This window comes from Ursus arctos, unplaced genomic scaffold (assembly GCF_023065955.2).
Source record: "Ursus arctos isolate Adak ecotype North America unplaced genomic scaffold, UrsArc2.0 scaffold_11, whole genome shotgun sequence".
Classification (NCBI taxonomy): domain Eukaryota; kingdom Metazoa; phylum Chordata; class Mammalia; order Carnivora; family Ursidae; genus Ursus; species Ursus arctos.
The window spans coordinates 59,317,055-59,344,594 of NW_026622775.1; the positions used below are offsets into that span (position 1 = coordinate 59,317,055).

Sequence of the window (27,540 nt, forward strand, 5' to 3'; positions counted from 1 at the left end):
GTGTGTGTGTTTACAGATACCAGAACACTTGCCTGACTTTTCCTCTCCTCTTTTCCAACACAAAAAGGCAAGCCAAAGATCACAAGCCATGATTCTGCCTGAGTGTGTTTTAATCTCCCTGGCCTAATAGCTCATGCCTAAATGTCACAGTATATAACTGCACAGAGGGAGGGTTTAAAGAAATGAAATTGCATATTGGTTTTGATTGATCGATTAATGCAAGGATAAGAATTTGAGAAGAAAGGAAATTTAAGGTTACTGGTTACCTCCCACACATCAGGCCTTGTGACAGTTTTGATATGTTATCTCCCTCACTCTCTGAAGTAAACAATGTCAAAGATAGCACCTAGAATTTAGTAGAAACTCAGTACTGAATATATGAATGAGTAAATGACTTGTAGGAAAAGATCTGTTTCTTTGCTTTGCTTTGGTTTGTTTGAGAGGGTTGATTCCGTGTATTTCCTTGATAGAACTAAATCCAATTTAAACCCAGGATGTGGGTACATTTATCTTTGGTATTCCCCTTTCGTTACATGTGTCCATTTACTGGGCACTGGAAAATATGCGTAGAGTGTGGCTCACTGAGATACTGAAATATAGGCATGGATAGAAAGCTGAATTAACTGGATGTTAATTCTGGTCCTGCCGTGAAACGTTTCCTTTCCTTTAGATTCTGTGCAATGAAAATAACAATGACATAATTCCCACCTTTCCTACGTTACAACATGTCATGAGATAAATATGAGATGCCATATTTGAAGGTGATTAAACTTGGTGATTAAAATTTGGGGAACATGAATAAATGGGGGTTTAATGAAAATTCTTCTGTGATGTCCTTTGGGGATTGTGATGTTGCTCTGACTGTCTTTGCCTAAATGAGTCAATGAACAAAACAGAGCAATGATCTCGAGATCGTACCCCACCTGCACCTAGTCTGCCTCTAGGGGTGGTATGGATTTCCAGACTGAAGAACCCCCTTGTGTTGGAATATTAGAGATGATGTTTTTCTTGAGTTTTGTGTTGGTTAATAGCCAGATAACGTAGTTTTATCCTGAGGCTTGTGGCCAGGTAATGCAAGGGTAGATTCTCTTGCACGATCCTATGAAAGAGAATACACAAACTACTCAAAAATGTGTGGGGTGGGTCAGGTGGGAGGATGGGCCGGAGTGGCCATGGGAAGAGTTTTCTCTAAGAGTTTATGGAGGCTCGTTCTCACTCCAACAGAAGTGAAATAGGTCTTTCTTCCTCTTCTCTCCCCGTTCCTCCTCCACTGTACTCAGAGCTTTAGTTGACTGTTAGGCATGTAATATATTCATTGCAAGCATAATCACCACAAAGTATGTAAAGATGCCAAGTACACATGAACAAATTAGAGGTTCTTAGTCAAATCCAAACAAATATATACCTGATAATGGCTTTGGCTGAAATATATTTTTATATTTTATAGCATGTTCACATTTGCCAGTGGTTAGCAAAGATTAAGCTTGCCAGACTTTAATGTGGTACAAATGCCATGTTCAGGGCAGAGTTAGTGGACTGTTACAGGATCTGGCAAATCAAAAGCATTATCAACAGCTGTGGGCTTTCATATGCTTTGTGAGACTGGAATAATAAAGCACACGTGCATGTAGAGTGGGTATTAATTCTCATAATTTTTTTAAAATATGATTTATGCTCACTGGTAGTTTCATATGGTATTATAGTCAACTTCTGGTTAGATGTGGTAATAGCCAGAAGGCAAAACTGATTGCGTCCCAATTAAGTAATTAATTAAGGAAGGATTTATTGAGAGACTGCTAGGTTCAGGGTCAATCCGAGAACTTTACGTGTGGAACAAGAATACTTCTTAGGGGGCTTTGGGTGGCTCAGTCGGTGAAGCGTCTGACTTCTGCTCAGATCATCCCAGGGGCCTGGGTTGAGCCCCATGTTGGGCTCCCTGCTCAGTGGGGAGTCTGCTTCTCCCTCTCCATGCCCCCCCACTTGGGCTCTCTCTCAAATAAATAAATAAAATCTTAAAAAAAAAAAAAAGAGTAGTTCCTTAGGTCTAGCTATCAAGACTGCTTGCTACCACTTCTATGCCATCACTTCCATGCCACTGGGGGCTGCAGCCCCAAACTAAAAGTTCTCCCCAGTTGAGTTGCCAGAGCTAGCAAATAAAAATACAGAAAACCCAGTTAAATTTGAACAATGGGGGAAAAAAAATCAGTGGAAGTATGTCCCAAATATTGCTGGGGTGGGGGGTACTTACATTAAAAGATTATTCGTTGTTAGTTTGAAGTCCAATTTAATTGGACTCTCTATAGTTTATCTGGCAACCCCATCCGGGAGCCTTCCTGGGCTGCCTCCGTGGAAGTGAGCCACAAACCCGGAAGTCCTCCAGCTTCTCCACACCCGTCCAGGTGCTTGAGGTTCTGCCCAAGGAAATGAGGGCAGAGAACAAAACACTGACTTCCTCTTCTCCTCCCCTTTCTCCCTTGGACTTTCAACTTCCTCCACCTCATATCCTCCTTCCCATTACTTCAGATATACTAAAACTCCATAATCTCGTCAGTCTTCCTGCGTGGGTTTGCTCAAAAAACCCTAATTTCACAGATTACTATCCTGCTGTAGATTTAGAGATCCTTTTGGGATGTCAGCCACTAAATACTCTTTACATCATTTTGCTTTCCTGCTACATTACTGTATCCCCTCCCCCACTCCTTGCTAGATAAATGGCTCTGCCTCATAGGATACCAAGAAATGCAAAAGAGAAATGTATATTGATATATTTGTGAGGGGAGGAATTTTGTCTATTAACTTATACATATATTTTAGCTTCCTGTCTGTCTTTTCCCTTTTCTCCCACCCCAATCTAGAATTTACTCTCCATGAGAAAATGGACCTTGCCCTGGGAATGTTAAAACAATCCCAGGCACATAGTAGCCACCTAGAAAGTATATGTTGGATGAATGAACAAACTCGCATTTTCCAGTGAAGAAAATGAGACTTAGGAAGTTAATTGGCCCAATCTGCACAGCAGAGCTGGGCCTCATATGTAGGTCTAACCAACTGGGGAACCCTAACACTTCACTCCTACATATTTCTACCTGTCTGCTGTCTGGCAGCTCACACAGCCCTCCTGGTGTGCTTTTTTCTTGAAACTTTGGTCCCAATTTGAAAAAAGCAAAAGTAAGAATTGCATTTCTTTACTTCTTTAGCTGAAAAAAGGGACCTTTCCAACAATAGCAACAACAACAACAACAAGAAATAAAGAAAATCTCAAAAGCATAACACTGTTATGTTTATAAAGTACTATTTTCTGATTCTACGGTAACCAACAAGCTCTGTTCTAGTCCCCAGAACAGAGGAGTGATCCGAGGGCCTGATGCAAATGCACTGATCTTGAGTTAATGATTTCTTGGGCTACAGGTAACTTTTGCAGCACCTTTGCGTAATTCAGAAAAAGATGCTCCTTTTGCTGACAAGGCACAGCACGCCTCCATGGCATGCAGCTTGGTAGGGGGAATGCAGGCTGAATTTCAGTCCTCATTTGCCACCTTGGCCAGACACCTTCATGGACTAACAATCCACTCCTCTGTAGGCAATAGCTCCTTTCTTGGTGTAGCTGGCCATTGGTCCAGAGTTTGGCTGGAGGAGCTGTTAAAAGTTGAAAAATTCTTCTTTCCTCTCAGATCTTTGTCTGTTTTTTAAGCACATGCTCTCTGGGTATCTTACTCTCTCCCTCCCAACTTGAACTGGGATCCTCTCCCAGGAAAATTAATCAAAGGTTTCCTTCCATTCTCCATATCCAATGTCAACCAGTCAGGGAAGGACAAAGTCTCCCACCATCCTGACACCCTCCCACTCATGTCTTTTCAGTTGCCCCTTGATGTCCAGAGCAAGATGACCGATCCCCTTGGCACCAGTGAATAACCTTGCCTTTCCCAGACCAGAGCAATGGTCCTACTACATCTTGAGCTTTCTGTGGTAACTCCCGAAACATGGTGAAGCAGTCTTCAACAAGTTCTCCTCAGAAAAAACAATGTAGAAATACCTTGACTATACAATTTTAGGTATAGTCTGTAAGCCTATGTACAATGTGTATGTTTGTAAGTGCTTTCTTAGATGGATAGATAGATAGATGATAGATAGATAGATAGATAGATAGATAGATAGATAGATAGATGAAAAAAATAGCTAACAACTTAAGTTTGGAGACAGTATGATATAATGGAAAGCACCCAGGCTTTCAAGCAAAGCAGATCTGTGTTAAATGACAGCCCAGCTCTTACCGCCAGTGTAACTCTGGGGAAGGTCTCTCATCTGCCTAGTCCTCAGTCTCCTTGTTTACAAAAAGAGACTAAGACTTAACTTGTAGGGCTGTGCCTTAGTTTTCTAGGGCTGCTGTAACAAAGTACCACAAACTGGGTGGCTTAAACGACAGAAACGTCCTTTCTCACAGTTCTGGAGGCTGGAACTTTGAAATTGAGGTGTTGGCAAGGTTGATTCCTTCTGAGGGCTCCGAAGAAAGGATCTGTCCCAGGCCTTGCTCCTTAGATTGTAGATATCTGACTTTATATTCACATGGTGTTCTCCCCATATGTGTGTCTCTGTGTCCAAATTTCCCCCTTTTATAAGCATACTAGTCATAATGGATTAGGACCCATCCTAATGACCTCACTTTAACCCAGTTACCCCTGTAAAGACCCTATGTTCAAATAAGATCACACTTTGAGGTCCTAGGAGTTAGGATTCCAACATATCTTTTTGGAAGGGAGACAATTCAACTCATAACAGAATGAAATATGGTAACTTATATAAAGCACCTCATGGAAATCTTGGGTTACAAGAAGTACTTAAATAGCAATTGTGTACTTACTAGTAACGGTTTTGCCTTCTGTTCTTTGTAATGATCATATAAATACATGATTACTTTCTGGGAGTAATAGACCCACAGAGAGAGGGTCTATATGGGGGAAAATGTATAAATATATAGAATATGTCAGACATCAGAATCAGTGAATGAGAATAAAAGGCTTTTTATTTATGTATGTGTTTGGGGTAGAACTGGGAAAGAGCAGGGATATAAGTAGATGGTGAATGAAGGGCATAGAATTTAATTATCCAGACTGACTGATTTTTTAATTGATGAACACTGGGTTCGACTTCACTTTGAAAACAGAGTTAAAGAGAGATACAGAATCAAAGTTTACCCTTCAACAGTATAATTTGTGCCAGGAACAGTCTGAATCGTTGTGTTTGTAGAGCAAACAGAGTCATTAGAGAATCAGCCACATTCTGATGACAGAAAAACTCAGACTGTAATTATTCTACAAACAGCGTTACTTGGAAAATGTTTACTATAGTAATATTTTCAAGCCGCTATGGGATTTAAAAGTGATATATTTTCTGTGGCACGTTTGGCCTTAGAGTGTTATTTGAAGAAAAATTCTCACTGTTAATAAAACTAGAAAGGAGAAAATTGTATTTGCTATTTCTTGAAGAGAGACATCTTGTTTGATCTTGAACTTTTCCCATCAGGATATCCTCCACGGCGGCTGGGTAACTAAGACAATGCAGTGGAATGCATGGCTGAGAGGGTGAGTCTTCAAGAAGATGAAGGGTTATTATGTAAGAATCTGGTCTCCATTAAGAATAGAACAAGAGGAAATATGTTTGATTTGCAGAAGGAAGAATTTAGGCGAGATCCAAATACTCTCCGTATTGGTAATCAGTAAAATAGATGCCCAAGAAAGGCTAAGTAATACCATTCCTAAGAAGATCTGTAAAATTATACAGAAATCGCATTGTTAATAGTTTTCAAAAATCATAAGGACTTATGAATATTCTATCCAGCATATGAGAATTGCATTACCCTAGGCAATTTTTCAAAATAACTCTTTTCTAAATAATCTTTCTGATTACCATTACTCAGTATATATACTTTTTATGGATGGTTGACTTTGATTAAATTGATCAATTTGAAAGTTATTTTTAATGTTATAAAAGCATGGTCTTATAATTTTCCCACTCAAAGATTTCTATTGAAGCCAAGCCAAAGAAAAACTGGAGATAGAGTTTTAAATCTTAGATTTAAGGTCTAAATCCCGATTTCCCCAGGAAGAGTGTAGATTTCTTTGAGAATAGGAATCTGTCCTCCTATCCTTTCCTTCCTTCCTTCCTTCCTTCCTTCCTTCCTTCCTTCCTTCCTTCCTTCTTTCTTTCACTCTGTCTTTCTCTCTTTCTTTCTCAAAACTGATTCCAAAGAACCCTTCTCATAAGGAAGCATTCATTCTATCTGTTTTGTTTTGCAGAGTACCAGGAAACTTATGAACGATGTTTGTGAGAGGTACACAGAAAGGGGTGCTGCCCTCTTCATACAGATTATCTCTGTTGATGGAGGCCAGCAGATAATTGCACAAATCTTTTCACTTTGCCTAAGAAGATATTTCCAATGTAAGTCTATACGGAATCAAAAGTGGTTACCAAGCAAGTTCGTTTTCAGAAGTGACTTCTTTTGACTGTTCTGGATTTATTTTTTTGCCAGTCTTGTTAATAATGGGTTCGAGTTTTAATGTCTATGAAAGTACAGAAGATACATTTTTGGGTCCATGAAGGGCAGAAATTTGGATTGAAGACCCTAAAATAAATAGCCCTTGAATGACTATACATCTGTGAAAGAGAACTGAAAATATATAAACCCTCCCAAAGGGAGCTTTAAAGGAAACTCTTGTTTAGCCTGATCTAATGGGGAAGGGGGAAGGGAAGGAAAATCCTGAGAGTCTGAAAAAACCCCTGAAAACCTCAGGCTCCCCACACTCAAATTTGAGGTTTGAATTTACGTTCTCTGAAAGGCCTACGTTCGCCAACAATATAGTATAACAATACTGGTGCCCTCAAGAGAAGTAATTAAAAGTCTTCTCTAGAAAGACATAGTTTCAACCCTGCATGGGATTCCTCTAGATAAAGTGCCACCAAGCATGAACTCACAGTTCGAAATTACAAGAAACATGAAGAAACAATCCAGAATCATTAGTAATAACTTCTTAGGCCCTAAGAATTTCAGAAATAGATTATAAAAAAATTTAAAACTATTAAAGAGAAGAAACAAACACTACTAAAATACTTACTATGAGCAATTTTTCTGGCCTATAAAGGGGTTAATTTGTGTGTTCCTTCACAGATTGTTTTCCTTATGAAATAACCCAGGACCAGAGTTCTGCTTATGGGCAAGGGTACTCCATGTTATTTTCAGAACATTCCTTCTTGCATATGCTGGGGCTCCATGAGCAAACCTAACCGGGAATGGGCACAGCCGCTAGCCTTCTACTGCGGGCCAGTGAGCCAAAGGAAGTTTAAATTTGTATTCCAGCTGAAGTAAAGTTTGGAAAGTAGACTAATTCCAAAAGGGTGAGAACCAAATAAAAGAGACACAAGACAAAGCCAGCGAATTTAAGAGGTGGAGGATGTGGTGTTCCTTAAGGCTCGAGAATACCAATGGAAGATGGAAGCAACCCTTTGTAGGTCACCTTCAAAGGGGACTGTGGTTTAGGGCATTATTCAGAAATGTTGTTTTGGCTATGAAGTAAAGCCAGATCCAGTGAAAGGAACCTAATTTCAGAAGGGGACTGTGTCTGCTAGGATGTGAATAGGTGATTTTATTCTCTTTTTTTAAAAAAAGATTTTATATTTAAGTAATCTCTATACCCAACATGGGACCCAAACTTACAACCCTGAGGTCAAGAGTCACATGCTCTACCAACTGAGCCAGCCAGGTGCCCCTAGTAGATTTTAATCCCTAGAACTATACATTTTTGCCTAGGCTTTGTTTCTCCTGTCTCTGGCTTAGCAACATCTGTCCTTTGTCATGTTGCTGTTGGAGACCAAACTATCAGAGTCTTCTGTCACAACTGATCAGCTTCCAAATGAATGGGACAGAAAAGTTTCTCGGAACCAGAATTGGGTCTTAATATCTTATCTTAATATGATTTAATATCATATCTGGTCTGTAGGTAGGACATCATGATGAAAGAAAGTATGTTCAAGTCATGTGATGGCTACTTACAGCCGCAATCCATTGCTTGGAAATTTTGGGGACCTGTTTTTAGGATAAGGAATGGAATAGATAAAATTAATTCAAACTGCTTTTGCTTAAGAAATTTCCAGATTTCCAGACAGGAATCAGCTGTCTTCATGAACAAAATCCAACTCAAAGGTAAAAGCCAGATTAGCATAACTTGACGGAGACGCTCATATTAGTTGGACATTGGGGTGTTATAAAATGAAACATTCTAGTTAAATAGGGGTAATTAAGAGCCAATCCCCAAGGAATCTGGAAAATCATCAGGCAGTTATTTTTAATTCTTTCCTTCCTCTCTCCCACCCTCTCTCCGTCCCCCACTCCCTTCCTTTCTTCTTCCCCTCCCCTCCTCCTTCTTCTCCCCCTCCTCCGCCTTCTCCCTTCCCAATTTCTCTTTCTCTTCCCCTCCCTCCATCTCCATCCTGCTTGTTCCTTTTCTCTCAGCACCCACCTTTGCAGACAAACTTTTGTCCCCACTCATCTCTATCTGCCACATGGTGCCTCAGACCCACTCCCAAAGTTTACCATGCTGTATTCTGTGTTTCAGGCTCAGTCTGAGTCAGGGGTTACCGTCAGATGCCTCTTCCAGACAGAGACAGGCATGGGAGGGGTAGAAATAACCATAATCCTAAAAGTAATAAACTTCCTTTTTATCTCCTTGAATACAGAGTCATTCTTTGCCCCATGGGGTAATTTTCAAGCTACCCTGGGTATTTAAGAGCAGTCGGTAACCCAGGGCTCTTGAGATGATTCATACAGTTTCATGCAACACTCCCCTGTTTCCTTCAGATTTTGTTGAAGCTGGTGGTTTTTGTTACACGTCATAGTGAGTCTTCTGGGGGTTGAGCGAGGAATTCTTTTCCTAACAGTATGCTTAAGGGCAGAGGACGACGTTCCTTTTACAGATATCAGGAAGCATAAAAGAGAAATAGTTAGATCTAATCCTTTACAGATAGAATTTTATTTTTCTTCCTATTTCACTTGCATGTGTTTTTTTTCCCCCAGCTTCAGAAACTAAAAGATAAAAAAGCAGTTTAGACTTAAGGAGTGCCTTTTTTTAAAGAACAACATTTACAATACAGTTTTTGTGTTCTGAGGAATATTATATCTGTAAAAATAAGGAATTCACACTAAATACATTTTAGAAATAATTAAACAAAATAAAGCAGGTTTCTTTACTGCAGGACTTTTCAGTGCCTTTAATATGCTAATGGACACTGTGACACTTCAAAAATGGATTATACTTTTCTGAAAATTATTTGACCATCAAAAAAGCATAGTCCTGCAAACAAAAGCTTTTAAACTTGTTCCTGCCAATGCAAGTTTCACTGCTGTCTTGACTCAAAGGAGTGTCCGATGCTGTGTTTGATTACGATACTATCCCCCAGCTCTAAACCCTGCCTACTCTACTCCACTTTGTGATGCAGAGGCCAAGACCCTGAAACCACATTATTCTTTAGTCATGTGGCTTCCTTTTGGGATGCCCTTGAGAGAGACTGGGGAGCAGGAGGAAGGGAGAGGGCTTTTCCTTCTTCCTTTCTCTTTGCTCTTTTTAGATATCACCCTACCAGTGGCCTTTCACTCGGCAGCAATAATTAGTTGCTGTCTTCAGCTTCCTTCCACACTCCCAGAGCCTCATTGCAGTCTGAGATGAGGTCGCAGGGCTCTAGGTAATGGCCCCCTTGGGAGTCAGAGCTCCAAATCCAAGAGGCCTCTCCTCAAAGCTCCGGAATACGAACAGGGGCTTGGCAGTGCCCCACCCTGAGACCTGGGTCCCACCTTTATGTGGCCCTCCCCCAACTTCCAGGGCTGGCAATTCTAACCTCTTCCCTAAGAGTAGAAACCTTGCTACCTAACTCTGTTATCTTTGTGTACCTTTGTGCTGTTTTTGAGCCCTCCAACATCTGCAACAAATTTCCCATATCAAATTCTCTCTGTTAAAATACCTAGTGTGGTATCTATTTTCCTGACTAGACCTCAGTGGAAAAAGAATGCACATGAGAGCTTCTCCTCCACAGGAGTGCCTTTGGAGATGGAGGGAGGCTGGGAAAGTAGGTAGAAGAGACAAAGACAGGGGAGGAAAAGCCTTGAATTCTTGCCTTGAATCTAAAGCAGTGGTTTTCAGACTTTAGAAATTCAAGTGAACTCAAACAAGTTCCATTTTGAAAACTTCACAACACCCCCTTGAAATAATAGGATACATTCCGAGGTGTTATTAAAATAGAATTATGAATTCCTTTTTCATCTATTAAGTTACTCAGCGATTTTAGTAAAAATGTAGGGAAATGTAACCTTTCTGCAGGGCTGTATTTGCCATAATTTTAAACACAGATTAACCATCCCAAGACAGTGGAAAGAGATAGTGGGAGTTGGTAGGGTATTGGAATTAGAATATTGAAAATGCAAACATATGTTCTAATGGAATCTCTGGGGATACCATTTACAAATATTTGGTTTAAAAAAATAACTAAATCTCTGGGTCTCAAATTTGGCCGATCGTTAGGACCATCAAGGAGATCGTTAAAATTACAGATTGCAGAACTTGACCTCAGGACCAGGGATTCCGACTCTGCTGGGCTGGGCCCCTGGAACTGTTATTTTTGGAAAACCCCATACGATCAAGAGATTCTGATCATTGACAGGTTTAGGATCCGTTAGTATATAGAATAAAAACTTTTCTTTTTCTTTATTTTTTTAAATTTATTTATTGGACAAAGAGAGACTCAGCAAGATAGGGAACACCAGCAAGGGGAGTAGGAGAGGGAGAAGCAGGCTTCCCACTGAGCAGGGAGCCCAATTCGGGGCTTGATCCCAGAACCCTGGGATCATGACCTGAGCCGAAGGCAGATGCTTAACGACTGAGCCACCCAGGCGCCCCTAGAATAAAAACTTTTCTAATTTTTTTTTTATAGAACTTAGATTCAAAATTCAGTGTTTGGTTTTTGTGTTGTTTTTTTCCCCCTCCACCAACAGTCTGAGCTAGGAGCCGCGGTGCTGACAGTCTCTCTATGCTAGCAGGGGGCAGTGGGGAAACCCTGGGTTGGAAGAGACAAAAGGCTGTGGAGCTTCCCTCCAAGGCTGATTTTTGAAGGGCTTTTGATCATCTCCACCCAGTGTCAAAGCCAATCATGGACCCTCAGAGCCAAGGCAGTTCTGGCAGGTTGTTTCCATACCACGACACCATTTCTGTCGGCTTCTTGGGGCTCCGGGGGGCGCCTGCTGTCAGGATGCTGAGAGTCTAAGTTAGAAGTGGGCCTTTCACAACCAGTGCAGAGTTTTTTTCCAAGTCGTTCCCTTCCTGGGATTCTAAGCTATGGTGGCCAGGCCTCTGACTTGTGAAATAAACTACTGTCTGTGTCCACAGATCCTGCCAGGAGCTTCTCAGATAAACGGACAATGAAATGAATGGAAGAACATAGCCAAGGTGAGCAACGAGAAAGTCTCATTTAACTTGAGCTGAGGTCAGTTTTCTTGCCTGGAGAGCCTCAGTATTTTTATTTTTATTTTTATTTTTTTTAAAGATTTTATTTATTTATTCGACAGGATAGAGACAGCCAGCGAGGGAGGGAACACAAGCAGGGGGAGTGGGAGAGGAAGAAGCAGGCTCATAGCAGAGGAGCCTGATGTGGGGCTTGATCCCACAACGCCGGGATCACGCCCTGAGCCGAAGGCAGACGCTTAACCGCTGTGCCACCCAGGCGCCCCATAGCCTCAGTATTTTTAAAAAAACTCTAGTGGAAAAGGGGAAAAAGGGCATCTACGTGGCAGTGCAAGTCCTCACTCCCTCCCTGTGCTCTTCCTAGTCACAACTGGCAAAGGTGAGAAAATCAAGACCTTCCTGCTCAAGGCCAGGGGAAAGGAGGCGAAATCTGTTAAGATCGAGAAAACTAAGGATAATGTGGGGTGTGCAGTTCAGTCCAGCAAACACCTTTACGCCTTGGACGAAGGGAAGGCAGAGAAACCGAAGCGGTCCCTGCCCCTGGGATGCACAGTGAAGGAGCTGAAATGAACCAGACATGCTGATTTAACTGTATTATAATTTTTTAATTCAAACAAATGAATAAATAATTATTTTAAGGGGTGGAAAGGATGCTTGTTTTCCAGTTGCTCCAGTTGGCCAATCACAGCGGCATCCGGTTTGGATTAATATTGCTGGGTTACTTGGCATAGCAGGTCCTGGATTTGATCAGGGAACTCACCAGGCTTGCGGCTTTTCAATAGTGGAATCTGTCGACACAAAAAATCCTCAGCACTTTGGGTGATTCAAGTGCACTTTCATAATTTGCTCTCATTTTACCCTCTTTGTTATTTCCACATTCCCCAAGAATCCATCACTCCCCTCTGAATTATGTGCCGCTTAGGACTGATGCGCATACCACCCGCTCAGGGAGGGCAACTTCAGCTTCTTGAACTCACAGAACCTATTGTTCCGTCCCTTTCTTACCCAGCGCTGTCACTGCAGCCCTATACTCCAGCTGGGAGGGCATGGAAATGACTCCCCAGAGAGCCATTCATCACAGTAATAAATGTTGTGTGTTTTACTAAGTTCCGTCAAAGTTCACCTCCACACCGAAGCAAAACAATTGTTCTCTATGCGTTCTTTTCTGTGTCAAAACATACTGTTCCCCAAAGCGCAGAAGCTATCCATCCGTCTATGTGTGGCAGGTAAGCTTGAAGCTGCGTACACATCTGCGCACAGACCGTGGGTGGATGGGTTTGTTTTCAGTCCATGTGAGCCCCGGTGAGAGACCAGCGCTTACGAGACACCTCGATGCCTGGCGGAACCGCCACTTCCGCAGGCTTCGGGTAGAGACGACAACTACTTACACGTGTGCATTTTCAGTATTATTCTGAATTGTTTTCCTAGCCTCCCAGGTGTGTTGGTTTTAATTGCTTCACTCTCGTAAACATCTCCGAAGACGGTACTAGGTTAGTTAGCGGTGCAAGCCCGTTGCCGGCTTTCTGCTCTCCCCCTTTTTTTGCCCACACGCCCAAATCAACCAGCAACATTCATTGCTCAGTAATGGGGCTGGGATTCTTCTCTGTAGAGTTCAGGAAGGCATAAAAGGCAGCCTGTCTTTATGCTAACATCAACTGTTTTCGTCATCTTCTTCCTACCAAATGCTCTCTGCCGACTTGAGAAAAGAAGCGAAGATTTCCCTAGCTTCTCAGAGTTTGCAGTCCAGCTGTTGAGCAATTTTAGAACAATTTACTATGTAAGTCACCCAACAAAACAAAACAAAACACACACACACCATGTCAAAACAAAACAGCTTGGGCAGCCTTTCCTTGTTTTTAAACCTCATTTGCTCAATAACATATTGAATAAAATATATACCAACTCAATTTTGTCCAGCAGTGTTTAATGCAATAACTTCCACACACACAAAGAGGCCTAAACATTTAGCCACACGTGTCATCAAATAAGAGGTGGTGTAATAATGTTCCGTAATTTAACATTTAGATTTTAAGATATGCCTTGTTAAGAAAAACAAAAGGGCTTGTTAACTCATTTGCTTTTCTTATTAACTCTATTTTTTAACTGACTGAGCAAACATCCAATTAGACGGATCCTTTGTTAGGGTCATACATTAGCTAAAGAGAAAAGAGGAAAAAACAACAACTAGAGCAGAAGCTAGGAATTTCCAAAGGCTTATTTTGTTGGAGTTAGGATATGATATCTTTTATTATTTTTATTTATTCATTTATTTATACAAATTTTATTTATTTATTTGAGAGACAGAGAGTACAAGTTGGGGGGGGCGCAGAGAGAGAGGGAGAAGCAGGCTCCCTCCCCACTGAGCAGGGAGCCTGACTCGGGGCTCCACCCCAGGACTCCAAGATCATGACCTGAGCTGAAGGAAGCCACTTAACTGACTGAGCCACCCAGGCACCCCAAGGATATGATATCTTTTAAATAGGCTGATGACAATCTGTCCCTTTATATATTAAAGTTAAATGTCTCGGACATAATCCCTGTCTGGCTACCTTAATCTTAATTGCAGGAAAAGACAAAATGGAACACGGATTAAACAAAGAAACAAAAAACAGACTGTGCCAACAAGTATAAGGAAAGAACTTTTCCAAATTTTGTGTCGAATTTAACTGCCCTTCAGCTGATCCATACAGCCTGCTATGCCATATCGTTCCAAAAAACACTGAAACTTTGGGTTTGGGTATGGATGCTCTCAGAAGTTCCACTGGTTTGATCAAAATCATGGTTGTGTAGACCCACCCATTCTTAGAGCAAAAATAGGTAACCAGGTTACAGGTTATAAGCTGACAATTAAGCTTTTTGTCAGGGAATCTGCAGTTTATAACCAAATCCCACATGAAAATGTTATATTTGCATTACTTTGAATTCTAAACTTTTTTCCACTGGTTTTATTGAGAAATAATTGACATACAGTATATCACTGTGTGAGTGTAAGGCATACAACGTGACGGTTTAATCCATACATATACTGTGAAGTGATTACCACAATAGATCCATCCTTTACATAGATACAATAAGAAGAAAAGAAAAAAAGAAAAAAATTTTCTCCTTGTGAGGAGAACTCAAAGGATTTATCCTTTTAACAACTCTCAACTATATACCACACGGCAATGGTAGCTCCAGTCACCATGTTATTTGTGACATTCCTAGCACTCACTTGGTTTACAGCTGGAAGTCGTACCTTTTGACCACGTTTCTCCAATTCCCCCTCCCCCCCACCTTCCACCTCTGGTATCCACAAATCTGACCTCTTTTTCTGTGAGTTTGGTATTTTTGTTCTTTTTTCTTTTTTAGATTCCACATATAAGTGAGATCATACAATATTTATCTCTTTCTATCTGACTTATTTCACCTAGCATAATGTCCTCACGGTCCATCTATGTTGTTGCAAATGGTAGGATTTCCTTCTATTTTTTTTTTTTATGGCTGAATAATATGCCTCTGTGTGTGTGTGTGTGTGCGCGTGCGCGCGTATACGCACACACATATATAAACATGAGGGTGCAGATGTACTTTTGAGTTAGTGATTCCATTTTCTATGGATGTATTCCCAGAAGCGAAATTACAAAATCGTATGGTATTTCCATTTTTAATTTTTTGTGGATCCTCCATACTGTTTTCCATGGTGGCTGCACCAATCTACGATCCCACCAACAGGGCACCAGGGTCACCATTTCTCACCATCCTCGCCAAGATCCATTCTGTCTTGTCTTTTTCATGACGGCCATTCTCACGGACATGAAGTGATATCGCATTGTGGGTTTAATTTGCATTTCCCTAATGACTAGTGATATTGAACACCTTTTTATGTACCTGTCATCCTTTGATATATCTTTGTTGGAGAAATGTCTATCCAGGCCTTTTGCCTATTTTTTAATTGAGTTATTTGGGGTTTTTTTGCTATTGTATGAGCTCTTTAAATATTTTGGGTATTAGTCCCTTATCAGATATTTGCAGATGTTTTTCCCACTCCATAGGTTGTATTTTTACTTTGTTGATGATTTCTTTGGCTGTGCAGAGCTTTTTAGTTTGATATAGTCCTACGTGGTTTTGGTTTTGCTGCTTGTGCTGTAGGTGTCATATGCAGAAGATCATTACCATCACCTATGTCGAGGAGATGTATTCCTATGTTTTCTTATACAAGTTTTATGGCTTCACATCTAACACTTAAATCTATAATCCATTTTGAGTTAATATTTTGTGAGTGGTACAAGATATGGGCCCAGTTTTATTCTTTTACATGTGAATATCCAGTTATCCCAGCACCATTTATTGTAGAGACTGTGTTTTCTCCATTGAGTATTCTCGACTCCCTTGTCAAATATTGGTTGACCGTATATGATTGAGTTTATTTCGGGGCTCTCAATTCTGTTCCACTGGTCTATTTGTCTGCTTTTATGCCAGTGCCATACTGTTTCAATGACTACGGCTTTATAGTGTAGATTGAAACCAGGAAGTGTGGTGCCCCTACTGTGTTCTTTCTCAGGATTTGTTTGGCTCCTCAGAATTTTTTGTGGTTTCGTGTAAATTTTAGGAGCTTTTTTTCTATTTCTGTAAAATATGCTATTAGAATCTTGATAGGGATTGAATTGAATCTCTGGATGGCTTTTAGTAGTATTGGCATTTTAACAGTATTAATTCTTCCAATCTATGAACATGGGATATATTTCCATTATTTTGTGTCTTCTTTTATTTCTTTCATCAAAGTCTTACAGTTTTCACAGTATAAGTCTTTGACTTCCTTAATTAAATTTATCCCTAAGTATTTTATTGTTTTTCATACAATTGTGAATGGGAACCATGTCTTTATTTCTATTTTGGAAAATTTATTGTTAGTGTATTGAAATGCTACTGATTTTTGTATGTTAATTTCATATCCTGCCATTTTATTGAATTTATTGATTAGATCTAACAGTTTTTGGTTGAGTCTTTAGGATTTTCTATATATAAAATTATGTCATTGGCACATAGAAACAATTTTACATCTTCTTTTCCAATGCTAACACTTTTATTTCTTTTTCTTGCTTGATAAACCTGGCTAGGACTTCCAGTATTATGTTGAATATGAGTGGTAAGAGTGGGCTTGTTCCTGACCCCTGCTTGTTCCCAGCCCTAAAGGAAAAACTTTCAACCTTTCACCATTGAGTATGATGTTAGCTGTGGCCTTGAATTGTGTGAAATGCTTTTCCTGTGTTTTACATCCCAGGGATAATCCCACTTGATTATGGTGTATGATCCTTTTCGCGTGCTGCCGAATTCAATTTGCTAGTATTTTATAGAGAATTTTCGAATCTTTATATTTAGCAGAGATATTGGCCTATAGTTTTCTTTTCTAGTAGTTTCCTTTTCTAGTTTTAGTATCAGAATAATGTTGGCTCATAAAATGACTTTGGGAGTGTTCCCTCTTCTTTGATTTTTGGAAGAGTTTGAGGAGGATTGGTGTTAATTCTTCTTTAAATGTTTGGTAAATTTTACCAGTGAAGCCATCTGTCTGGGCTTTTCTTTGATGGGGAAATTTTGATTACTGATTAATCCCCTAACTAGTAATTGGTCTATTCAGATTTTCCATTTCTTCGTGATTCAGTCTTGGTAAGTTGTATGTTTCTAAGAATTCTTCCATTTCTTCTAGGCTGTTCAGTTTTTTGGCTTATAGTTGTTCATGAAAGCCTATTATGATCCTTTGAATTTCTGTAGTACCAGTTGTAATATCTCTTTTTCATTTACAATTTTGTTGTTTGGGTCCTTTGTCCTTTTTCCTTGGTTAGTGTAGCTAAGGTTTTGTCAATTTTGTTTATCATTTCAAGGAAAAACTCTTTGTTTTGTTAATCTTTTCTATTATTTTTCTGCTTTCTATTTCATTTATTTATGCTCTAATCTTTATTATTTCCTTTCTTCTGCTAAATTTCAGCTCAGTTTGTTCTTTCTCTAGTTCCTTAAGGCTTAGAGTTAGGTTATTTATTTGGAAACTTTCATGCTTCTTAATATAGGCATTTTATTACTATGAATTTCCCTACTTAGAACTGCTTTTGCTGAATCCTATAAGTTCTGGTATGTTGTGCTTCCACTTTCATTTGTCTTAAGAAACTTTTTATTTACCCTTTATTTTGAAGAAATTGGTTGATCCATTGATTGATTAAGAGAGTGTTGTTTAATTTCCATGTGTTTGTAAATTTTCCAGTTTTCCTCTTGTTACTGATTTCTAGTTTCATGCCATTGTTGGTCAGAGAAGATACTTGGTATAATTTCAATCTTCTTGAATTTGCTAAGACTTGCTTTATGACCTAATATATGCTCTATCCTAGAAAATGTACCATGTGTGCTTAAGAGGAATGTGTACCCATGCTGTTTTGGATGGAATGTTCTGGATACGTCTTTTAAGATTTATTTGGTCTACAGCATTGTTCAAATTCACTGTTTCCTTATTGATTCTCTGCCTGAATGATTTATCTATTGTTGAGAGTAGGATATTAAAGTTCCCGACTATTATCATATTACTGTTTATTTCTCCTTTTAGCTCAGTTTTTGCTTTATATATTTAGGTGCTCCAATGTTGGGTACATATATATTTATAATTCTTATACCTTCTTGATGTATTGAACCATTTATCATTATATAGTGACTTCGTTTGTGTTCTTTTGAGTAATTACTGCAGGATTTTCCATTGTGGTTACCATGGGACTTACATAAAACATCTTAAACTTATAATCCCCTATTTTATATTGATCAAAATTTAACGTCAATAGAACTTGTACACTTTCTTTTATTTCCCCTCTCCCTTACATTTTAGGTTATCACTGATACAATTTACATTTTTTATGATGTAAAACTAATAGCATATTATTGTAGTTATGGTTATTTTTATTACTTATTTTCTTTTAAACTCTGGTTGTAAATGAGTTATGCACCACTATTACCATATTGCAGAATCTAACTAGGACTATATATTTACCATTATCAGTGAGATTTACAGTACCTTTTTATGTTTTTATGATGTTAATTAGCATTGTTTTACTTCTACTTTCTGTCCCTTTCTCTTACTCTTCTCCTTCAGGAATTCCCATAATGCAAATACTGTTCCTTTCTTTCTGTCCCGTAATTCACAGAGGTTTTCGTAACTCTTTTTAAAATTTGTATTTAGTTCGTCCTCTTATAGGTAATTTCCAATGTTCTATCCTCCAGGTTACTAATTCGAGGATTTGTTTGTTTGTTTGTTTGTTTGTATGCTGAATACAGCCTTTGGCCTGTTCTACCGGGGAATGTAACCAGGGCATATGGAAGCCGCATTACCCGTTCAACAGCCTAGCATACAGTGGCACTGAAACAGAAAGCACAGCCGATGGTGTCCCCCATCTGCAGAGCAAAACTGGTGGCCTCACCTGACCAGGGAATTCAATGCACACTGTGGCCTGATTTGGGTTCCCAAACTATGAGCTGTATAGCCCCTGGGTACTGTCCTGCAGCTCTGCCAGGGAAGGGAAGCTAATCCGTAGTCCCACCTATTATTGAATATAGTACCCAGTCCCCTCTAGTAAGACTGACCAGGGAATCCAGGCAATTGTGAAGCCCATCCTACATTCTCATTTAGATAGAGTACCAAGTTTCCTGGTCAGAATGTGCCCATGACACTGTTCTGCAGGTGAGCAAAACTACTGGCTGGGATTACTACTTGGGCACTGCAAGTATGAACTTGGCTGCCAAGACCCATGTGCTGGTTGCTACAAGCCCCTTCTCTCTCTCTGTCAGAGTTAGATTTCCAGTGGTTGAGTCCTGCAGATTCCCCTGCAATTCCTGTGGTGCGAGATTAGAGGAAGAGCTCCTGCAAAGCCACCTGTAATGCTGGGGGTGGCTGATTGTTTCCCCTGGGTTCTCTTTTCCCATTGGAAGAACCGAAGGTGCAGGGAAGACCTCTTCATGGGGTGCTGCACTGGTCTAGGGGACAGGCAGTTTGGTCAATATGTAGCCACTTCTCTTACCCTTTTAAAGCAGTGTGTCTTGGTCTCTGTGGTACAGGGAGGTGCTTCAGCCTTACAGCCATGTTCTAAGATTCTCTCAGTGGTGTCTTGTTGTTAAAGAGTTATTAGTTCTGCTTGTGAGAGGGAGTGAGGTTAGGAACAACCTATGTACCATCTTGTGACATCACTCCCTAAATTCTAAACTTTGATTGGAGATGATAAGGAATATTTTATATATATATATATATATATATATATATATATATATATATATATATATATAAAATGGAATCTGAGCAATGTATTGATTAGTCAGTGACTAACATATTAATCACAAGCTCCTTTTTTTTTAAAAAAAGATCTTGGTTTATTTATTTGACAAAAGAGAGAGAGCAAGAGTGCACAAGTACACAGAGTGGCAGGCAGAGGGAGAAGGAGAAGCAGACCCCCGACTGAGCAGGGAGCCTGACTCGGGGGCTCAATCCCAGGACGCTGGGATATGACCTGAGCCGAAGGCAGACACTTAACCAACTGAGCCACCCAGGCGCCCTTTCTTTCTTTCTTTCAAGTTTATTTATTTAAGTATCACTATACCAAATGTGGAGCTCAAACTCACAACCCCAAGATCAAAGAGTCATACGCTCCTCCAGTTGAGCCAAACAGGTGCCCTAATCACAAGCTTTTTAATAAAACATCTAAAAGAAAAGTTACAAAACCTTAACCCAGATGTTTGATGGATTTTAAAGATCTACATACCTTGTTTTTGTCAGAGTTCATGTTTTTCAATAAATCTTTCCATTTTTAATCTAACTTTTTCTCGTGATACTTCATCATTATATTTTGCTTCTTCTGATTTAAGACCTAAACTTTTTTGAAATATTGTAGTGGATGATAATTTTAAGTAGTAAGACATAGACTGTTGGTTGTTCCCCAAACCAGAATCCTCTTCTCACTGAGCTCACACATGGTTTCCAAGGCCCTTGTTGCTATTAGACATGGCCCTGAGCCCGAGTCCTGAGCCAATGGGATGTATGCAGAAGTGACATGGAGCTTCTGGGCTTCTCCCCAAGACCTTCCCGTGAGTACTTCTCTAGGCTCTTTCTTTCCTCTTCAGCCAGATTAAATGCAAATAAGTGCAGGGCCCTTGGTAACCATATACTGAAAATGGCAGAGACAAGATGGAAGGAACTTGGGTACCAAAAATTACTGCTTGAAAGAACACGTCCCAGGGGCACCTGGGTGGCTCAGTCAGTTAAGCGGCTGCCTTCAGCTCAGGTCATGATCCCAGGGTCCTAGGATCAAGCCCCTCATCTGGCTCCCTGCTTCTCCTTCTCCGTCTGCTCCCCTGCTCCTGCCCTCTCTCTCTATCTCAAATAAATAAATAAAATCTTTAAAAGAAAGAAAGAAACAAAGAAAGAAAGAACCCATCTCAAAGGACAAGAATACCCATTTGTATGATCAAGGAGTAAAACTTCTGCACTGAAATATTTTTGGATATATATGTCACTACAAAACATAGGAAGGTCTCCAGCACATAAAAGCCTTCTTATTCAGGGCAAATGTGTAGTGACAGGTCCTCACCTCCTACCACTGTAGCTACAGGTAGATAGATATCCCTTGTCTCTTCTCCCTGTCGGGAAGAACATGGTATACGGCCTTCACCTCATCAATTAAGTGCTCCTGCTAGGGCTTTGACACAGAATGATGCGCTTAATTATTATTTCTCTGTTTTGAACAAGGACCTGTGACACTGTCTCCACAGAACTGATTTTCCTTGTAGGTTTTATATGGATAGTTAACTTCTTTTATGGCTCTTAATTCAACTAATCAACAAGTAAACATCTCTAGGTTAAGTTTCAGAGAAATTCTTCTGAGATGTTAGAGGTATTTCTGCAAAAAAATATTGTGATATTTCTGTCAAAATTAGGAGATTTATGTTTTAGGATGTGCTTAAATGAACTTATTCTCTCCCTATTTTTGCTGTCTGGCAACTGGTAAACCCTACAGATTTTTTATTTGTTTATTAATACTCTATGGCTTTGGCTAGTGGTTTTCAGCATGTTTACCATAAAGAATTTGTTTTCTAACTTTTGCCCTCTTCAGAATCTATGTAGATTGAAGGATTTTAAATCCCTGAAGACTTTTATTAAGTGATAATAAATCTGCCTTTTTGTATTTTGTTACTTTTCTCCTACTTCTCACTCTGGAATAAGTGGCAGGGTAAGAAGAGGCCTTTCTAAGGAGTGGGCATGGCTTTAACATGGGCTGGTAGGAGTTTTGAATTTTGGCAGACATCAGAAATTAGAAATTTGGTGGGCATTTAGAATTACTAATCATATCCCCATCAGTTTACTTTTATAATATTTATTTTTCTAGATATTATGTGAGTGCTAAGGACACAGAAATGAGTAAGACATGCTCTCTGTCCAAGAAATCATATACACAAAAAGGCATACCCAAAATGGTGTGGCGGCCTTGTGTATAGGTGGATATGAAAGGAAGAGGGTTCTTTATTAGTCTCCTAGGGCCGTTGTAACAAATTACCACAAACTGAGTGGCTTAAAACAACAGAAATTTATTCTCTCACGGTTCGGGGGACTAGATGTCTAAAATCAAGGTGTTGGCAGGGCCATATTCCCTCCGAAGTCTCTCAGATCGAATCCTTCCTTGATTCTTCCAGCTTCTGGAAGCCACAGTCTCTGGCTCCATCTTTACATGGCCTTCTCCCCCATTTCTGGGTCCAAATTCCCTTCTCCTTATAATGACACCAGTCATACTGGATTCAAAGCCCACCCTAATTCAGTATGATCTCATCTTAACTTGATTATGTCTGAAAGAGCTTATTTTCAAATAAAGTCACTTTCACAGATTCCAGGTGGCCGTGAATTTTGAGGGGACTCTGTTTAATCCAGTACAAGCTTCCAATGCAAGTCAGAAAGATGATCAAAGAATGTTTCCTAGAGGAAGAAGGTGATAGCTGAGCTGCACCTCGAGGGGTAAATGGAAGTTAAAGGAGAAATAAGATGGTTTATCACCTAAACATGTGTGTTACCACATAAAGCAGATTTTTAAAAATGCCTTCTACACAGAAAATTTTATTATATTCCTTATTTTAATTAAGACGAGGTTCAGTCTCGATCACTTACTTTGTCTTTCTTTATAGTAGTGTCTCCTTCGCTGCTTTAATCCAAGCAATCCTACTTCATTCTCAGCTGTGAAATATTTAGAGTCCATGTGCTAAATACATATCACATTAACACTTCCTAGTGCAAGAATCTCTCTGTAATCCCAGCCTCCTGGCCTTATTCCAACTGTAAACATGAAACACCTGTAGGCCGCTCATTTTCCTCTGATTTGGAATGTAAAAGTATTCTCACTCATAAGGAAGTACAAAAGACGCCTGCATTAGGGTCAGACCTGACTTCATTCATTCATTCAATCATTCATTCCACAAGTTTTTTTGAGTACTGTGTGCACCCCACTGTGCTACGTGTGGAGAAGATTAAAAAGATAAATATAATATATGTCCTGTCCTCAAAAAGTCTATAGTCTGATAGGGAGAAAGAAAACATAAGTAATATATACCATTTCTGGCATGCAATAATTACTCAAGATATTTGTTGAAGTGAATAAAAAGATTTAAACATGGACCAGAAGGAATTATTCCTGACCTTAAACTTCTTGAGAGTAGATTCTGGGCTCTTGCCTGCTTGGATTTTTTTTTTTTAAAGATTTTCTTTATTTGACAGAGAGAGAGAGTGAGAGAGAGCACAAGCAAGAGGAGTGGCAGAGGGAGAAGGAGAAGCAGGATCCCCACCGAGGAGGAAGCCTGACACAGGGCTAAATCCCAGGTCACCAAGATCGTGACCTGAGCCGAAGACTGATGCTTAACTGACTGAGCCGCGCAGGTGCCCCTGCTTAGATCTTTTAAGCGTACTTAATTCCTCAAGCCTTTGAGTCCGAAGTTTAGTACTTAACCCTGCTGGGATCCCTGCCACCTTGTTTTATTTCCGTTGTGACCCTCGCCCTGTTTTAGGCTTAAAAAGGTGCGCAACTTTCTAGGAGCAACCATATCTCAGATGTGTCTCTTACAGCTTCCTGCTGATAGCTTGAGAGTCACTGCTGTGCAAACACACTGTTGACTACTTGGTGGGACAGATGATGAGGATCTTTCTTTCAAACTGCTATGACTACTTCTCATCTAGTTTTCACCTCCTGAAACTTATGAGAGATCTGAAGTCATCACCTCAACTTCAAACCTAGTGTTCTGAGGGGTCCTATAGGACAGATGGGATAGGAATTTGAAGACTTGTTTCTCCATATGCTTAGGGAATTGCTGGATCATATGATAGTTCTATTTTTAATTTTTTGCAGAGCCCCCATACTGTTTTCCATAGTGGCTGCACCAATTTACATTCCTACCAACAGTGTATTTCCTTACCAACCCTTGTTACAGTTTCTTGAATATAGCCATTCTAACAGTGCGGGGTGATATCTTGTGGTTTTGATTACATTTCCCTGATGACTAGTGATGTTGAGCACCTTTTCATGGACCTCTTGGCCATCTGTAAATCTTGGAAAAATGTCTATTCAGATTCTCTGTCCATTTTTTTAAAAAAGATTTTTATTTATTTATTAGACAGAGATAGAGAAAGCCAGCGAGAGAGGGAACACAAGCAGGGGGAGTGGGAGAGGAAGAAACAGGCTCATAGCGGAGGAGCCTGACGTGGGGCTCGATCCCATAACGCCAGGATCACGCCCTGAGCCGAAGGCAGACGCTTAACCGCTGTGCCACCCAGGTGCCCCAATCTCTGTCCATTTTTTAATCAAATCGTTTTCTTGCTATTGAGTCGTATGAGTTCTTTATATATTTTGGATATTAATTGCTTAACAAATATATGATTTGCAAATATCTTCTCCCATTCAGTAGGTTGCCTTTTCATTTTGTTGATGGTTTCCTTTGCTGTGCAGAAGCTCTTAGTTTGACGTAGTCCCATTTGTTTATTTTTGCTTTTGTTGCCCACCCCTTTGGTGCCGGTCCGAAAAATCATCACCAAGACCAATGTCAGGGAGCTTACTGCCGATGTGTTTTTCTAGCACTTTTGTGGTTTCAGGTCTCACATTCAAGTCTTCAATCCATTTGGAGATAATCTTTAGATATGGTGTAAGATAGTCGTCTAGTTTCATTCTTTTGCATGCAGCGTCCAGTTTCCCCAACACCTTTTATTGAAGAAATTGTCCTTTCCCCATTGTATATTCTTGCCTCCTTTGTCATAAATTAATTGACCATAAAGTATGTGGGTTTATTTCTGGGTTCTCCTCCGTTCAGTTGATCTGTGTGTCTGTTTTTATGCCAATACCACAGTATTTTTACTACTATAGCTGTATAACACAGTTTCAAATTATGAAGTGTGATACCTCTGGCTTTGTTCTTCTTTCTTAAGATTACTTTGGCTGTTTGAGGTCTTTTGTGGCTCCATACAAATTTTAGGATTGTTTTCTCTATTTCTGTGAAAAGTGCCATCAAATGTTAATAGGGATTGCATTGAATCTGTAGATTGCTTTGGGTAGTATGGACGTTTTAACAACATTAATTCTTTCAATCCATGAGCATGGAATATCTTTCCATTTATCTGTGTCTCCTTCAATTTGTTTCATCAGTGTCTTACAGTTTTCAGCATACAGGTCTTTTACCTCCTTGGTTAAATTTATGCCTAGGGGCACCTGGGTGGCTCAGAGGTTAAGCATTGGACTCTTGTTTTATCTCAGGTCATGATCTCAGGGTTGTGAGATCCAGCCCAAAGTTGGGCTCCATGCTCAGCAGGCAGTCTTGTCAAGATTCTCTCTTCCTGTCCCTCAGCCCCTCACCCCACGTGCATGCACACTCTCTCTTTCTCTCTCTCTGGAATAAATAAATAAATAAATAAATAAATAAATAAAATCTTAAAAAAATTATTCCTAGGTATTTTACTCTTTTTGGTGCAATTGTAAATTGTTTGGGATTGTTTTCTTAATTTCTCTCTTTTTTTAAAGATTTTATTTATTTGAGAGAGGGAGAGAGAGAGAGAACATGAGCAGGGGGAAGGGCAGCGGGAGAGGGAGAAGCAGACTCCCCACTGAGCAGGGAGCCTGAAGCAGGGCTCAATCTCATGACCTTGAGATCATGACCTGAGCTGAAGGAAGCTGCTTAACTGACTGAGCCACTCAGGCGCCCCTTAATTTCTGTTTTTGATAGTTCATCATTAGGGAATGGAAATGCAACAGGTTTTTGTATACCAGTTTTGTATCCTACAACTTTACTGGATTTGTTTATTAGTTCTAACGTTTTTTTTGTATGTATGTTGTCTTTAAGGTTTTCTACATATCATATTCGGTCATCTGCAAATAAGGACAGTTTTATTTCCTCCTTTCCAATTTGGATGCCTTTTCTTTCCCTTTCTTGTTTTACTGTTCAATGCTATGTTGAATAAAAGTGGTGAAAGTGGGCATCTTTGTCTCATTCCTGATTGTAGAGGAAAGTTTTCAGCTTTTTATCACTGAGTATGAGGTTAGCCATGGGCTTGCCAAAATATGTCCCCTTTATACTCACTTTGTTGAGATTTTTTAAGTGGATGTCAAATTTATAATGAATTTTTGAATTTTACCATAAATGGATGTTGAATTTTGTCAAATGTTCTTTCCACATCAGTTGAGATGCTCATATGATTTTTATCCTTTATTTTGTTAAGGTGCTGCATCACACGGATTGATTTGCAGACGTTGAACCGTCCCTCCATCCCTGGAATAAATTCTAGCTGATCATGGTGTATGATCTTTCCAATGCATTGTTGAATTTAGTTTGTTAATATTTTGTTGAGGATCAATGGAGGATTTAATGGAGATACTTCTGGGCCCATTAATTTTTCTATTTTATTAACTACAAAAGTTATACATGATTTTTTTTAATTCAGACAATACAGAAGTAAAAAATAATGGCTCCCCCTTCATGCACCTAAACATACTACTATTTCCTTTCTTCTTTACGATTACCATGTAACCGGTATAAACATTATCTTTTTGGAAGTCCGTGAGGTCAAAGCCATTTTCACAATAGTAAGACATTATTTGCCTTTTTCACTGGGCTGTTGGCACTGATGGTGCAAAAGCAATGGCGTGTAAAACCGCTCGTGTCTTAGCATGAAACAAGGCCGCGGCTTCTAACTGTACTAGGAGTCACTGTATTCCTCAATGCCATGCACTCACAGGAACAACAAAAAAGGCCTCTCTTAATTACGAATGTTCTTGAAATATCAGTAAAAATGATTACTTTTATTAAATCTCAACACTGAATATGCATGTTTTGAATATCCTGTGAAACAGAATGGGGCACCCAGATAAAGCACTTCTGCTGTTACTGAAGTACGAAGGGTGTCTGGAGGATAAGCACGTGTGACATGGGTGTTAGGAGCTGACTGGCCTCCCTTTTCATTAGGATGCCATTTATACTTGAAAGAATGACTGGCAGACTATGGTTATTCAGATTGAGTTTGGGCTGATATTTATTTTTATTTTTTAATTTTTATTTATTTATTTATTTATTTATTTATTTATTTAAAGATTTATTTATTTATTTATTTGACAGAGACAGCCACCGAGAGAGGGAACACAAGCAGGGGGAGTGGGAGAGGAAGAAGCAGGCTCCTAGCAGAGGAGCCCGATGTGGGGCTCGATCCCCGAACGCCGGGATCACGCCCTGAGCCGAAGGCAGACGCTTAACGACTGCGCTACCCAGGCGCCCCTTGGCCGATATTTATTTTTAAATGAACCAAGCGAGGCGTCGCTGCAAGGAATGTTGCCAACAATAAAATTTAAGCTTTAAAGTGAAACTTGAATTTTGAAAAATTTGTATTTGCCACTATGAGCTCGATCGCTTCCCAATATGTAAAGACATTTCTGATGAGATTACTGGTTTTATTAATTAATGTTGTTTTTTAAAATATAACTCAATTACGATTTTCCAAACAATCGGTGCCTTATGTTATGATATCAAGCAT

The 27,540-nt window shown here is 39.7% G+C and overlaps 1 protein-coding gene across 1 annotated transcript in view; it reads left to right on the forward strand.

Moving 5' to 3' along the window:
* The window catches only part of LOC113269908 (60S ribosomal protein L38-like), a 30,995-nt gene extending 18,854 nt beyond the window's left edge, over window positions 1-12,141 (forward strand). Inside the window, exons 3-7 of the mRNA XM_026518864.4 lie at window positions 3,859-4,052; window positions 5,521-5,579; window positions 6,294-6,435; window positions 11,424-11,483; window positions 11,863-12,141. Of these exons, the coding sequence (XP_026374649.1) occupies window positions 11,465-11,483; window positions 11,863-12,068 (225 nt within the window). The 5' untranslated portion in view covers window positions 3,859-4,052; window positions 5,521-5,579; window positions 6,294-6,435; window positions 11,424-11,464 and the 3' untranslated portion in view covers window positions 12,069-12,141. The remainder of the gene's footprint in view (window positions 1-3,858; window positions 4,053-5,520; window positions 5,580-6,293; window positions 6,436-11,423; window positions 11,484-11,862) is intronic.
* Window positions 12,142-27,540: the final 15,399 nt, after the last annotated feature.